Genomic DNA, 12,925 nt, shown 5'->3' on the forward strand with positions numbered 1-12,925 from the left:
GGATGGTATTTTTTTTTTTTAAAGATTTTATTTATTTATTTGGCAGAGATAGCCAGCGAGAGAGGAAACACAAGCGGGGGGAGTGGGAGAGGAAGAAGCAGGCTCCCAGTGGAAGAGCCTGATTGTGGGGCTCGATCCCAGAATGCTGGGATCACGCCCTGAGCCAAAGGCAGACGCTTAACGACTGCGCCACCCAGGCGCCCCTGGGGGATGGTATTTTTGATTTGACCCCATACTGTATTTTTTTCCCCAAATTCATTTCTTTCCCCAGGCATTTTACTAGGAAAAGTATCAGCCCAGCCTTAGTGTGATACACATTATATAATTTATACAGGGAATAGGCAGATCAAAATAGCTTTACTTCTTATGCCTAGCTATGATTTACCAATACCACTCCAATCCCCTGCCTTTTCTTCTATAAGCATATTTCCATTTACATTTAGAACTGGATGCCTTCATTCCTTACATTAATACCTCACTGCTATTTTACTTTATAGGAACAAATAATTCTTCCTTCGCTCGTAACAGCCTTTAAAGCCAGAGAACTGAGATTTAGATTCCTGAAATACAATAGTATGTAAACATCCCTCGGTTTAGTCATCTCTTTCCTAGAAAACAAAGCAAAAGTGGGCTAATCACTAAAATATAGAATACATGTTTACTCTTTGTATCATCAATTATACATACTCTGAAGCAACAGGCAGACCACAATATAAGTTTCTAAAGAGTGCCAACCATCAGAGGGAAATGATCAGGGTTTAATGAAAACACTTTCACACCAGTAATCAGAATGCTAGACAAGAATCCTAACAGTTGAGACCCAAACTGACTGGGCCTACCATTCCAAGCAGTCCCAACAGCACTCAGAAATCACACCACAAAGACCTCTCTCCACATAATGTGTCTCGTTACCCAGCGGTTGCATACACTGGAGTTTGCCCAAACAATTAAGGCTGTGAATAACTTCCCTCACAATTAGTTTGAGCTTAGTCTCCTGAGACTGTGGCTTGGCCAAAAAACGCTGATTAAACACCAAAAACTAAATAAAAACCAGGATATCTGCATACACACCTGGAAGCTGCTGGAGCTGACCAACCTCGGCCCAAGAAAACCTCAAAGAGCAGAGTACACAAAAATTGTAAACGACAGACGTCACACGAAGGCATCATGGAACCGGCAATCCTTTGCTGCCATCTACTGGCCATGTGTTGAACCACCTCAGAAAGTTGACAGGATTCGATCAGTAGCAAACTTTCATTAGGCTTAAGAGTTCCTGAATAAATGTAGCCACCTTCAAGACAAGTGAGTGGTAATACCCACAGGATAAGCAACATAACCAGTCTGGATATTGGGTATGAGGTATATTTACTTAATACTTATTGAAGAAATCAACAAATAAAGATTTCTAACTTCCCTGCCTGCACAGCTTTATGAATCAAGCCCTAGTGGCTCCCCTCTCTCTTCCACCTAGCCTGCTTCTCTGAAACTTAAGTTCTCCTTGACATTTGAACTCCAATCTCTGTCCTTTACTTATTAGACTGCCAGTTCAGAGGGCAGGGACTGTGCCTACCTTGTTTACCACTTTCTCAAATTCCTATAGCACCTAGGTGCTTTAAAAAATGTTGAAAAAGAAAAGATGCTGAAACTACTATACCACTGTTTGCTAACTAAACTGGAATTAAAATTTATTTATATATTTATTACTTATAAATTACTAAATAAATAAATAAATAAGAAAAGCTGCCAAGAGACAGCGAAGTGCCAAGGAATCCTGTCAAACACTGACAGAGGGCCCGCCTTACACTGGTAGAGCACTTTATGGTATGCTGAGCACTTAGGATACCTGTTACTCTCAAGAACTCCTGGGCTCTTTCATAGATGTGGACACTGAGGTTCAGAAGTTTAAGTGACTTGTCCCAAGTCACTATGAAATTTAACTATCTTTCTAGAATTTTGTTAGACTGTAGATGGGACCCTCTCTCTGTGTTAGTATGCAGGCTCACCTCGTGAATGCACATAAGCACCTTCAAATTTTGTGTCTGAGTGTGGACGTAAAGTACATTAATTCCTGCATCCTAGGGACTGGATTCTAAGTGACAACTTAGGGAGATACTATTTTCTGGTGAAGATTAAATATTTTAGCCAGTGTCCAGTCTTCACATTAGTTGTTGAGCGTCATGGACTGAATGTGACAGGCATGTACAGAGCACTTAGCAATCAAGTATGTTAGTATGTGAAAGCCCTATGGCCAAAACCTCACCTTTTCTTAGTAAAATTAGGCTACAGTTCAGCAGAGGCAAATACTCTTAAACACAGGGACTCAAGCTGGGCAGACTTGCATCAAATCCCAGCTCCTCCTTTTACTAATAAGATCCTGAACAAGTGCCTCAGTTTCTCCATCTCTGTATCACTCTTAATTTACTTCACTGGGTTACTGTGAGGACTGAGTTAAACTAGATATACCTAGTGTAAGTGGTCAGTTAAATGTTAGCTATTCTATTTTACTTAAACCCACTTTCTGGGTTTAAAAAGAAGGCTGTCTGTTAACATCTGAGAGCCGGCATATGCCATACTACTTCCAAGTGTTTTCATCACTCTTCCCAACAACCTAGCAAAGTAGGTACTGCATTCACCATATGATAGAAACAGATACTGAGGTTAAGAGAGCAGTACACAGGTTTTCAAGACTGCACAACTACTGAGGGGTCCGGCCTTGGAGAAAGTTCCCCGCACCTTGGACTGTTGCTCCTCAGCATCTCCGACAGGACTGACAGTCAGGACAACTGCAGTGGTGCCTTGCCAGGGCACACACAGGAATAAACAGAGGTCAAATTCCACCTCCTCCATCTGCCGATGTCACTGCCATCACGGCACACGCACTGGCATGGCACAAAGTGTACAAAGCAGTGTTAACAACCTGCCTGGCATTACTAGAGATACCAAGTGAAGGTCATGACTCTCAACCTAAGGTGTCTAAAAATACAAGCGCCCAGACACAGTGTGACAATCCAAATGACCTTTCCTCACTAGGCAGCAGTCACAGACTAAACAAGAATGCCAAAATGTTTTCCAGGCCGAGCCATACCTTCAGTCATGCCAGATTCATCTAGAAAATATCACTAAGGAAAAAGAAATCCCTCCACAATCAAAGCTTAGGTTAACTGTTTTAATTGGTGCTCAACTGTTAGCTGACCTACCATTTCTACGAACTAGGTTTTTCTAGCATAATGCTCTGAAGTGAAATGTGAAAAGGTAGAATCTGACAGAATCTGGTGGGAAAACTGCTCTCCACTAAGACATTAAGTCTGTGTTACTGCATGATGCCCAAGAAAATGGTCCATTTTTATGGTTATGAATGGAAACATGAAAGCTAAAAGGAAAAATCTGCTTATAGTACAGACTTTTTACCTTGTGATCAGTCGTCCACCAACTACACAGCCCATGAGCTGCATCCAGCTGGTACCCTGTTTTGTGCTGCTGGTGATCTTGCACATTTTTTAATGTTTGAAAAAAACATCATCATAATAATACTTCATGACATGGGAAAGCTACATGAAAATCAAATTTCAGGGTCCATAAGCTTATACACTGTCTAGGGCTGCTTCCACACTACAATGGCAGAGTTGAGTAGCTGTGACACAGACGTATGGCCCACAAGCCTAAAATATTTCCTACTTTACAGCAAAAGTTTGCAGACCCTGTTCTAGATTATACTGAAACGAAATTTTATAGCCACTTTGTATATATTTCACAAAACCAATGACAGATTTTCAGTCACTTGAAATAGGGGTAAACAATTTTTTCACATGCAAATTTCCACGGCCTTCCTTGAATAATTAAGGCACATGCAGGAAAAAAATGATCTTTCACAATCTGAAGTGTACACTCAATAGGTCACTGGGCACGAAGGAGAACATACATTCACCCTCTCCTTCCTAAGAGCTTAGCTTTCAGGAATAAAGTTATGTGTATTCAAATTTTTAAAAAGAATGAAACAGTAATATGGGACGGCAAGAAAGGATGCCATCAATGGGCCAAAAATTTGGAAGAATTCCAGGAAGGTAGAAACAGATAGGTTTGCATTAGCAGGAAAACCAGAGCGGAGGAAAATGCAGTACAAGTTACCAAAGATCCATTAAATACGGTTCCTCCCAAGGGAGCTCTGAAGAAACTCCAAGCTGAGTCAACAAGGACAAAGGGCCAGGAGAAGCTGAAGGGCAGATTGTGAGGGTAATTCATGCAACTCTGACTTCTGAAACAGCTGTGCTACTTACCCTATGCCCCCTCTCAGACAGAAGCCAACAAGGGTGGCTTCTGCCTGTGAGACAGAAGCAGAGAATGCTTCAAAGAAAAGTGGGATATATGCCTTGGAAGGGCTACCAAGGGTGACAGATCTAAAGGAAGAGCAGACCAGGGGCACCTGGCTGGCTCAGTCAGAAGAGCTTGCGACTTTTGATCTTGGGTCATGAGTTTGAGCCCTATGGTGGGTGTAGCGATCACTAAAACGAATCAATGAATGAAAGAACGAACAAATGAACAAATAAATAAAAGCTAAGAAAGAAAGAAAGAAAGGAAGGAAAGGAAGGAAGGAAGGAAGGAAAGAAAAGAAAGAAAAGAAAGAAAAGAAAGAAAAGAAGGAAAGAAAGAAAGAAAGAAAGAAAAGCAGACCAGATCAAGGTCTAACTCTGACCTCAAGAATATTTAAAAAGTAGAGTGAGGAGTGAAACAGATTAACACAGAAAGAAGCCTTCTAGCTTTGGCAAAGGTGGAGGTCTCCAGCCTGCTCTCTCATAGGGGAGCCTACCTGTCCACCCACTGCATAACCCTCTCACTTAAAAGAACAAACAACTCTCCCCTTTAGGAGAGGCCTGTGGGAAAAACAGGCATACATATTGACATATCTTTAAAGCTACAGGAGAGTATTATGGACACAAAACAAGAATAGGATTCTATCCAAAAAGGCGTGAAGAACTAGAAAATGTCTAGAAATGTTAAATGACTGCAAAACAGAAATATTCAGAAAAACTCACGAAATGGAGAAGAGATAAAGACATTAAAAAGTGAGAGAAGAGACACAGAGGACAGATTCACATGCCCACCAATCTGTCTAACAGGAGTTTAAGAACATGAGAATATGAGATGACAGAGTTGATAAAATGATCCAAAAAATAATAAAAATTCTTCCTGTCCTAAAGAAAGGTATGTCTTTAGATTAAGTGGGATTGCCCAATGCTGAGACATTTTTCCTGATGGAGTTTTTGGAAGACAAAGGTTAAGAAAAATCATGTAAGATTCTAGAAATAATCAATACTCATAAAGACATTTAAAGTTTTGAGGAAAAAAGATTATTATTAATGGGCATGTGTTAGTCCTGTAATTTTCTAAAACCTTACCTTAAAAGATCATCATGACTTTTTTCCAAATAAAATTCAGAATGATAAGTCATCTGAAAGAGAAACTAATTCCAGAGTATGCCTCGGCAAACCCATTTGACCTACAAGATTTGAAAGACAACCTTCCTTCAGCAGCCCGTCAGTAATGGTTGACATCCATGACAGGAAAACATAAAAAGTGTGAAACTATTATATTCAAGGTATCTTTAGACTCTGCAAACTTATTTACTTTGTACCCTGACACAAGTGTATCTGCAGACTGGCAATGGACCCGCTCAAGGAGTGGAAGCTCAAAGAGCTGGGGGAAAGGAAGACAGTGGGAGCAGGCATGACAAGATTAAGGGACTTCCTGGACATCCTATTGCAACAATTCTTTACTGTAATTTTGCCTGCATTGTAACTTTTTCTTATGTGGACTTCTCATACTACTCCAATTCTGAAAATGGAATAAAACTGGCTTTAAAATTTTCTTTTTGGCGTGCCTGAGTGGCTCAGTCAGTTAAGCATCTAACTCTTGATTTTGGCTCAGGTCATGACTGATCTCAGTCCTGAGATTGAGCCCTGGGCCCTGAGCTGGGCATGGAGTCTGCTTGAGACTCTCTCTCTCCCTCTGCCGCCCCCCCTTCCCGAGCTCTCTCTCTCAAACAAAAAAAGTGTACCTATGTACATATACATTTTGTGTATTATACATACATATATACATGTGTATATATATATAATTTTTTCCTTTCTGCACAACCCCTCATAATCCAATGGCAGAATCTAATTTTTGGAGGCAGGGAATCAATACATTGGTAAGAAACCTCTGGCAGGCTTCTGTGCATTTAGTAAAACAGATCTCCTCACTGGCCGGCTGTCCACATGTGTATGTGGTCAGTAGTGGCTGTCTGTCTGGACTTTACATCAGAATCACCAGATGCTCAGACCCCATTTCAAAATTCAGAAGATCTGAGTGGGCCTAGGCATTTTTTGATGCTGGAAACAGAAAAAAGTATTGGGGGGGGCATTCAAATATGACAGTAATAATTTTCTTTATTCCTCTTTCCCCTGAGCACTCCTGTCCACATCCCTGACACGAATTCATGGTAACCAGTATGTTAAGTGTTGCTCTGATACCACGTGGAGACAAGAAGACACATAAAATTATCCACTTGAGGTCTTACTCCTTCCTGTGGGAAGGCTGGTTTTTGCTTATTCCTTTTTTTACGATTTATTTTACAGAGAAAGAGCGCACACAAGCGAACAAGTGGGAGGCAGAGGGAAAGGCAGAGAATCTCAAGCAGACTCCACGCTGAGTGTGGAGTCCAATGCGGGCGTCACTCATACATCCCCGAGACCAAGACCTGAGCTGAACGAAGAGTCAGATGCTTAACCCATGAGTCACCCAGGCGCCCCGGTTTTTGCCTATTCTAACAATAAAACCAAAATGTTTTAGTTGCTTTTCATGAAAGCGCAAGTGAGTTTAATATGAAGCCAAACACCCGTGAACATCATCTTCGAATTCCTCAGTATTTATTCAAGTATATAAATCCTGATCAGAATTTAAGCAAATACAGATGCTTCCTCACTTCCTCCTCCTCCTTCCAAGAAATCAGAAAATAATTGCCTCACTGCTCCATTAGTAGACATCATCGAAACCTACACGGTATTACACGTACCCACACACCCGCTCCTGAAGTTTTACAACTACATTGATCCACTTCCAGTACAGTGTCAGTCTCAAGTTTTCCGCACTGAACATTCATAAATACACCAGTTCCTTCCCTTTCATAAAGCCTGCTTTTGTTCAGGTAAATGTTCTTGCTCACAGGCCTTCTAAACTGCCTTGGGGCGGTTCAAAGACTTTAGCTCAAAGACTTAAACACTCCTCCAGAATCCTCTCCCAGGTTTCTCAAACTTCCCAGAAATAAATACCTTTGGAAAGGAGAAGTGGAGCTTATAAAATACTCCCCGCAAGTTTTCCAGAAAGAATCACCTGGGGCACTTGTTAAGTATACCAAAAATGAACGTAACCAGGCTTCTCCCTGAAGTAACTGATTCAAGTACATAGGTGAAAGACAAGAAACCTGTATTTTAACAAGCGTCCCAGATTCTGGAAGTACCTCTTTTTCTGATGGTGTTCATCACAGCTCCCACCTGCCACCTTCTCATGTGGTCTTCCCTCCCTGCCTGTCATCCACCATGCTCCCTTCCACGGATGTGCCCTCCTTTTACCTATTCAAAGCAGTTTTTTCCCCAATGAATCCAGGCACTCTGATTTCTCTTTTTTCTTAATTCCTGGTGCACTTAGTCATGTGATACAGTATTTGACCTTTTAAGTGTACTGTATTCAATAAAAATTGTGGACTAAATGATATAAATTTTTATTTTTTTAAGATAAAGTCCAGTGTTGAGACAGCAAGCAAGATTAAATGATTTGCAAGTGTTCATATGTAAGTGTGTTGAATGTGATTCTGAAGCCATGGTTATTAACTCAATCGCCCCAATAGCTATTTAAATTCTTAGCATTGAAAGCTACAGGAAAATGATACCTTAGTTCTCCCACAAGGAAAACAATTTATTCTATAGAAACTTGATAATTACAAGCTTTCCCATTTCTTCTCTCTCATAAACAGCTTACTCACAGAGTTAAGGGACATACTAAATAAAGCCGCCTCCTGAAATAAGCTGGTATTTGCTTTTAAAATTGTACCAAGAAAAAAGCAACATGTTCCAGTGGTGGTGAACAGTAATTCAGCCAACTCTTAATTATCTGAAGAGGAGGGATCTGGAAGACAGCATTTAAAAACCCACAGATGACTCCCGATGCATTTCATCTAGTACAGTAACTGCGGCAATTGCCACTTCTTTATGGGGGTGCTGTCCTTGTGTGAGAAAGATAGCAAAACACTGAGATTGTCTCCAAGTTTCCCTTTAAATTCTAATAACCTAGGATTTGATGACTGTACTCATCTTTCCAGTTATCTCTGATTGCCAAGGGGCTTAAGTTAGGAAGAAAATGATTATCAAACCCAGTCAAGGGTTGGGATTCATTATCTATCTCCAGCCTCTCAACAACAGACTCTCTCGAAGGGAGGAGTAGCTTTCAGCTACCTGAAGACTTTTCTTGCCAGGTATCTAAACTTTGGGACATATAAGAATAATCTGGAATCTGGGGCCCACCAATAACAAGTCTATTAATAGATCTACAGTAGGATCCATTAATCTGCATTTTTAAAGCACCTAATGCTGGTTCTGAGGCTCTTCAGAAAACATTCTACAGAGTCTCTTCTCTCACCCTGCTGCATCCATGCTTCACGTTTTTCCCTTTTTGCTCCTGCCTTTTCCCAAATAAAATGTTTTAATTTCTTCAATCCTAGCACATGTTTCAAGGCTGAGCTCAAATATCAATCTCCTCTTGAAGGCTAAAAAGATCACCGTTGCTGAAAGGGACTTCCCAATCTCCAGCACCCTTGTGCCTTGTGCAAACTTTTAACTGTAAAAGAAAAGGTGTTTCATTTCAGTAAACAGTTATTTTTTTGTGCAAGCTCCTCTCTCGTTAGGGAGTACACTCTCTAAAGGCAGACTAAGGCTCACATTCTTTTATCTCCTATAATTAAGCATCTACAGTCTGTGTAAGTCCTTCTGCAAAGACTTCTTGAATGAATGAGTGATCAAGCAAGAAGCGAATGAATGTATTCACATGTTTCTTCTAACAAGTAGCTGAAGCTAAAACTACACGAAAAAGGAAAATCGCCTAGATTTTGTAACTAAGTTAAAGTATTGTAAAAGCCTTTCAATTTTAAAACTAGGGTTTTCAGAGACTTTTAAGAAGTTCACTAAACACCTTCTGTGTCAAAAGCCTAACATCTCAAACGTTCTATCTAACCTGATTGTTTTTCCTCAGCAGGTATCCGTATCTGTGTTACACAAGCTATCTGTATTCCCAAGACGTACCTACTGACTAACTTGGCCTGAGGGACTCTGAGATGCGAGCTGGTACAGGAGGAGACACCAACTGGTTTTCTTTTTTACTTCTCCCACCTCAAACCTAACAGTGACCTGTTGAAAATTTCCAGCAAGAAAGAACACTAACAGTTATTAGGTGGCACCCATTCTAACAGCTATTTCACAATGTGCCGAACTCCTACAAAGCTGGGGGGTGGGGGGAAGAAATCCAGGGAATAGGAACAGGGTAATTTCATGTAATGAATGTGTTCATCGCACTATAAAAACCAAAAAGCCAAAAAACCTGAATAGGACTGTCAAGTCCACCCATTCTAAAGAATATGGAGTTTAGAGTCTACAGTAACCAGGTTAGCCATTCTAATTTCAAAAGTTATGTCTCAGCCTAACCACCCATCAATAATAAACTGAGAAGAGTTTAAAGTCTTAGTTTCAATCACTTTTAGATTTTAGATGATCACTTTCATTAATAAAAGAAAGCCACATCAAACGTATTCTTTCTACTGCTCAATTTGTCCTAATTAAATTAATCCAAAACTTTCTGAACAAAATGTAGTTATTTATAATGCAGGATGGTTAGACGAATGTCTTGAATAGCAATAACCTGCGCACAGCCAAAATGCACTTTTCAGTGTGATGAATTGCCAGTTTTGAAAGAGAACCTTCATTTCTCATTTTAAAAAGTAGCATTAATTTGTATGTAATTTGTGGACACGGTAATGTGTCCTCAGGCAGAAACGGAGATGGCAACAAAAAAGGGAAAGTCCAGGGTATGTGATGTATAAAACTGGCTCTTGACGAACGAAAGGCATCACCCTTACAAGATCTTAACCCAGGTATACTGCACACAGATTGACTAAGTGGTAAGAGTAGAAGTATTCGGAAAAAAATCCAGATAAATGTAGAACAAGTCAATGTGTGTTACTATACGATCAACATGACTTAAAAAATTCATAATATTTAAATCATACAAGCTACATAATAAAAAATATCACTTTAGGTGACTTTTTTACACAAAATTTCCATAATCAGCGCAATAAGAAGTAAAACAGACACAGGAAGGGGCAGGAAGGGGCAGGTTTAGCGTTAAATCAGGAACTCGAAATGCCGAAGGCACCGCATCCAAGGATCACACGGTATTCTGACTGGTGTTCCAGTTCTCACTGGACGTGATGCAAGTTCCAGGATAGGTAGGGCAAGGGGAAAGTGGAAAAAGGAGAGGAGGACCCGCTTCCCGGCCGGACCCCACACCCCAGCAGCTCGGCGCTTCCCATTCATTCGGCGCGGTCTCCAGGTGGCGGCCGCGCTCGAGCAACCGCGGCGTTCCCCGCCCGGTACCGTGCACTCACCTGTTCGGGAACACGACCTCGCGGCGCCCGAGGCCGCTGAGGCCGCCGCCAGGAGCCGGGGACGCGGGCCGGGGGGCGGCCGCCGGCGGAGGCGACTGGCGGCGCAGCCCCGGGGGTGGGCAGGCGGCGCAGGCCGGACGCGTCTCTCTGCAGCAGGGCGGAGCAGAGCCGCCGCGGGCTCTGATACATGCCGGGCGCCGCCGCCACAACCGCCGAGGCCCCTCGCGAGCCGGAGGAGCGGAGCCTGGCCGAGGTCGAGGCCGGCGAACCGAACAGACTCTCGGGGGCCGTCCGAGCCGATGATCTCAGGGTCCTCGTCGCCCGGCCCAGGCCTAGGGGCAGTCTTGGGCCGGCGAGTCTGAGAGGGAGACGCGCAGCGAAAAGCAGCTGAGGCAGCAGCGGCGCGGTCTGCCGCGGGCTGGAGAGAGCTGGAGGGTAACCGGCGAGCGCGGCGCGCTGACAAAGCGGGCGCGACCAAGCGAGACCAGGAGGGGGGATCCGCGGGACGGGACCCTGGTGCGACCAGGCTGGGGTTCCCGGACTCGGGATAATACTATTTAGAAAGGAAGAAGATCTCAAGTTCTTTGTAGGGTGGAGGCTGTAGGAGGTCTAAAATAATAAATGTCTGTTAGAGTGTTTTAAAGAAATGAGCCTCCCCTTCCGCTGGCTGGAATGGAAGCGCCCACAGGCTGAGAGTCCGGAGACCGTTCAGGGCTGTGGCATTGCGGACACGTGTGTGTCCAGGTGGAAGACCACGTCTGTGTGTGCGTGTGAATGTAAGTGTGAATTCAGAAAAGGGCATCCGCCCCCATCCCTTCGGAAACATGTTGCGTTAAATGAAATTAAGCATATAAAGCACCGACTATGTGCGAGGGCCATGATGAATACGACAATGTCCCATTCTTAGGTGGTGGTATACTCAGGCAAAGGGGGCAGAAAGTAGCAAGAGAAATCAGACCACAAAGCTCTACAAGGTAGATTAAAGTCATGCCGCAAGAGCCACAAGCTCGGCATTAGAGGTCATAACAGGCTTGAGGAAAATTAAAAAAAAAAAGATAAAATTTGGAAGAAATAATGTTTAGAGGGGAAAAAAAAACAGGCTTGAGGATTCTCGAAGATTTATTAGAATTGGCATTTGAGTTGGGCCATGACTAGGAGGTCTAGAATTTAACACATGCGGAATTTGGAAAGGGAGTGGTGGCGATTTATACATGAAGAAAGGAAATAAGAAAGCCCTGGGCGTGTTTGGGGAAACAACAACTCTTAGTTATGTAGGACGGAAGCTAAGGAGTAAGAGGGCAGTGCTTAGATAGGTTATAGTGTGGATGGCAGCGATTATACCAGACTTAATTTGGTAAGAAATGTGACTTGAAGTTTTGTGAGCTACACAAAGATATGATTAGGGTCGTGTTTTAATTGGAGGTCATGTGTCTCTGGCACATGAAAAGGCAGGAGAGAGTAGGCCAGCTGAGATGAAAGATATTCTAGATTTGTATCTGGTACTGGGAAAGAACGGATGGGAGAAACATGTCCCATTGGGTAGGAAATGACTAACCAGGAATGGAAGTGGAGTGAGGGGGAGGGCGACCCAAGACTGAATTCCTCTTTGGATGACTTATGAGCTAGAAATGTTTCCTTGTGGTTTTCCCATGATTTTGCTGATTCTCTTATCTTGTGGAATTGGAAGCTTTTCATTAGAAAGAATATTCAAAATATTTTTCAGACCCTGGTTATAGGGTATGAATGAGTCAGCTGGTACAAGTTGATCACAGTTCCAGGAGATTATCTCCTTAGCAAATCATTAAGCCCTCCTCGTCTCAGTTTCCTTATGTATAAAACATAGAATCATACTTCAGTCATTACATGAAATAAAGGGTGATAAAATTAGCTCATAAAAAGTGTTTCGCAAATATAACAAAATGTTGAATTAGTATTTAGGTGATGGGTATGTGGGTGTTCTAAACTTACAATTCTTTTTTTCCCTATGTTGAAAATACTCATAATAAAGTGTTGGGGGAAAAGTGTTTTGAAAAGTTAAAAGCACTGTTCAAATATAAACTGTCATCATTAAAAGGATTTCAAAGGACAATGCTATCCTGAGAATGGGTCAGTAGTATTTTTATGACATATTAAACACTATATACTTTACAAAATCAGAAAAACATAAAACTTCCTTCAAAAATTCACTCAGTAAACATTTGTTGAGTACATATTATGCTCCAGTCTCTATGTTAGGGC

General features: G+C 42.1%; 1 protein-coding gene across 1 annotated transcript in view; it reads right to left on the minus strand.

Annotated features, from left to right (window-relative positions):
- The window catches only part of NOCT (nocturnin), a 27,568-nt gene extending 16,541 nt beyond the window's left edge, over nt 1-11,027 (minus strand). Inside the window, 3 exon segments of the mRNA XM_011220884.3 lie at nt 10,688-10,749; nt 10,751-10,800; nt 10,802-11,027. Coding sequence (XP_011219186.2) covers nt 10,688-10,749; nt 10,751-10,800; nt 10,802-10,876 — 187 coding nt within the window. The 5' untranslated portion in view covers nt 10,877-11,027.
- Between the last annotated feature and the right edge of the window lie 1,898 nt (nt 11,028-12,925).

The sequence above is a fragment of the Ailuropoda melanoleuca genome, chromosome 5, assembly GCF_002007445.2.
Source record: "Ailuropoda melanoleuca isolate Jingjing chromosome 5, ASM200744v2, whole genome shotgun sequence".
Classification (NCBI taxonomy): Eukaryota; Metazoa; Chordata; class Mammalia; order Carnivora; family Ursidae; genus Ailuropoda; species Ailuropoda melanoleuca.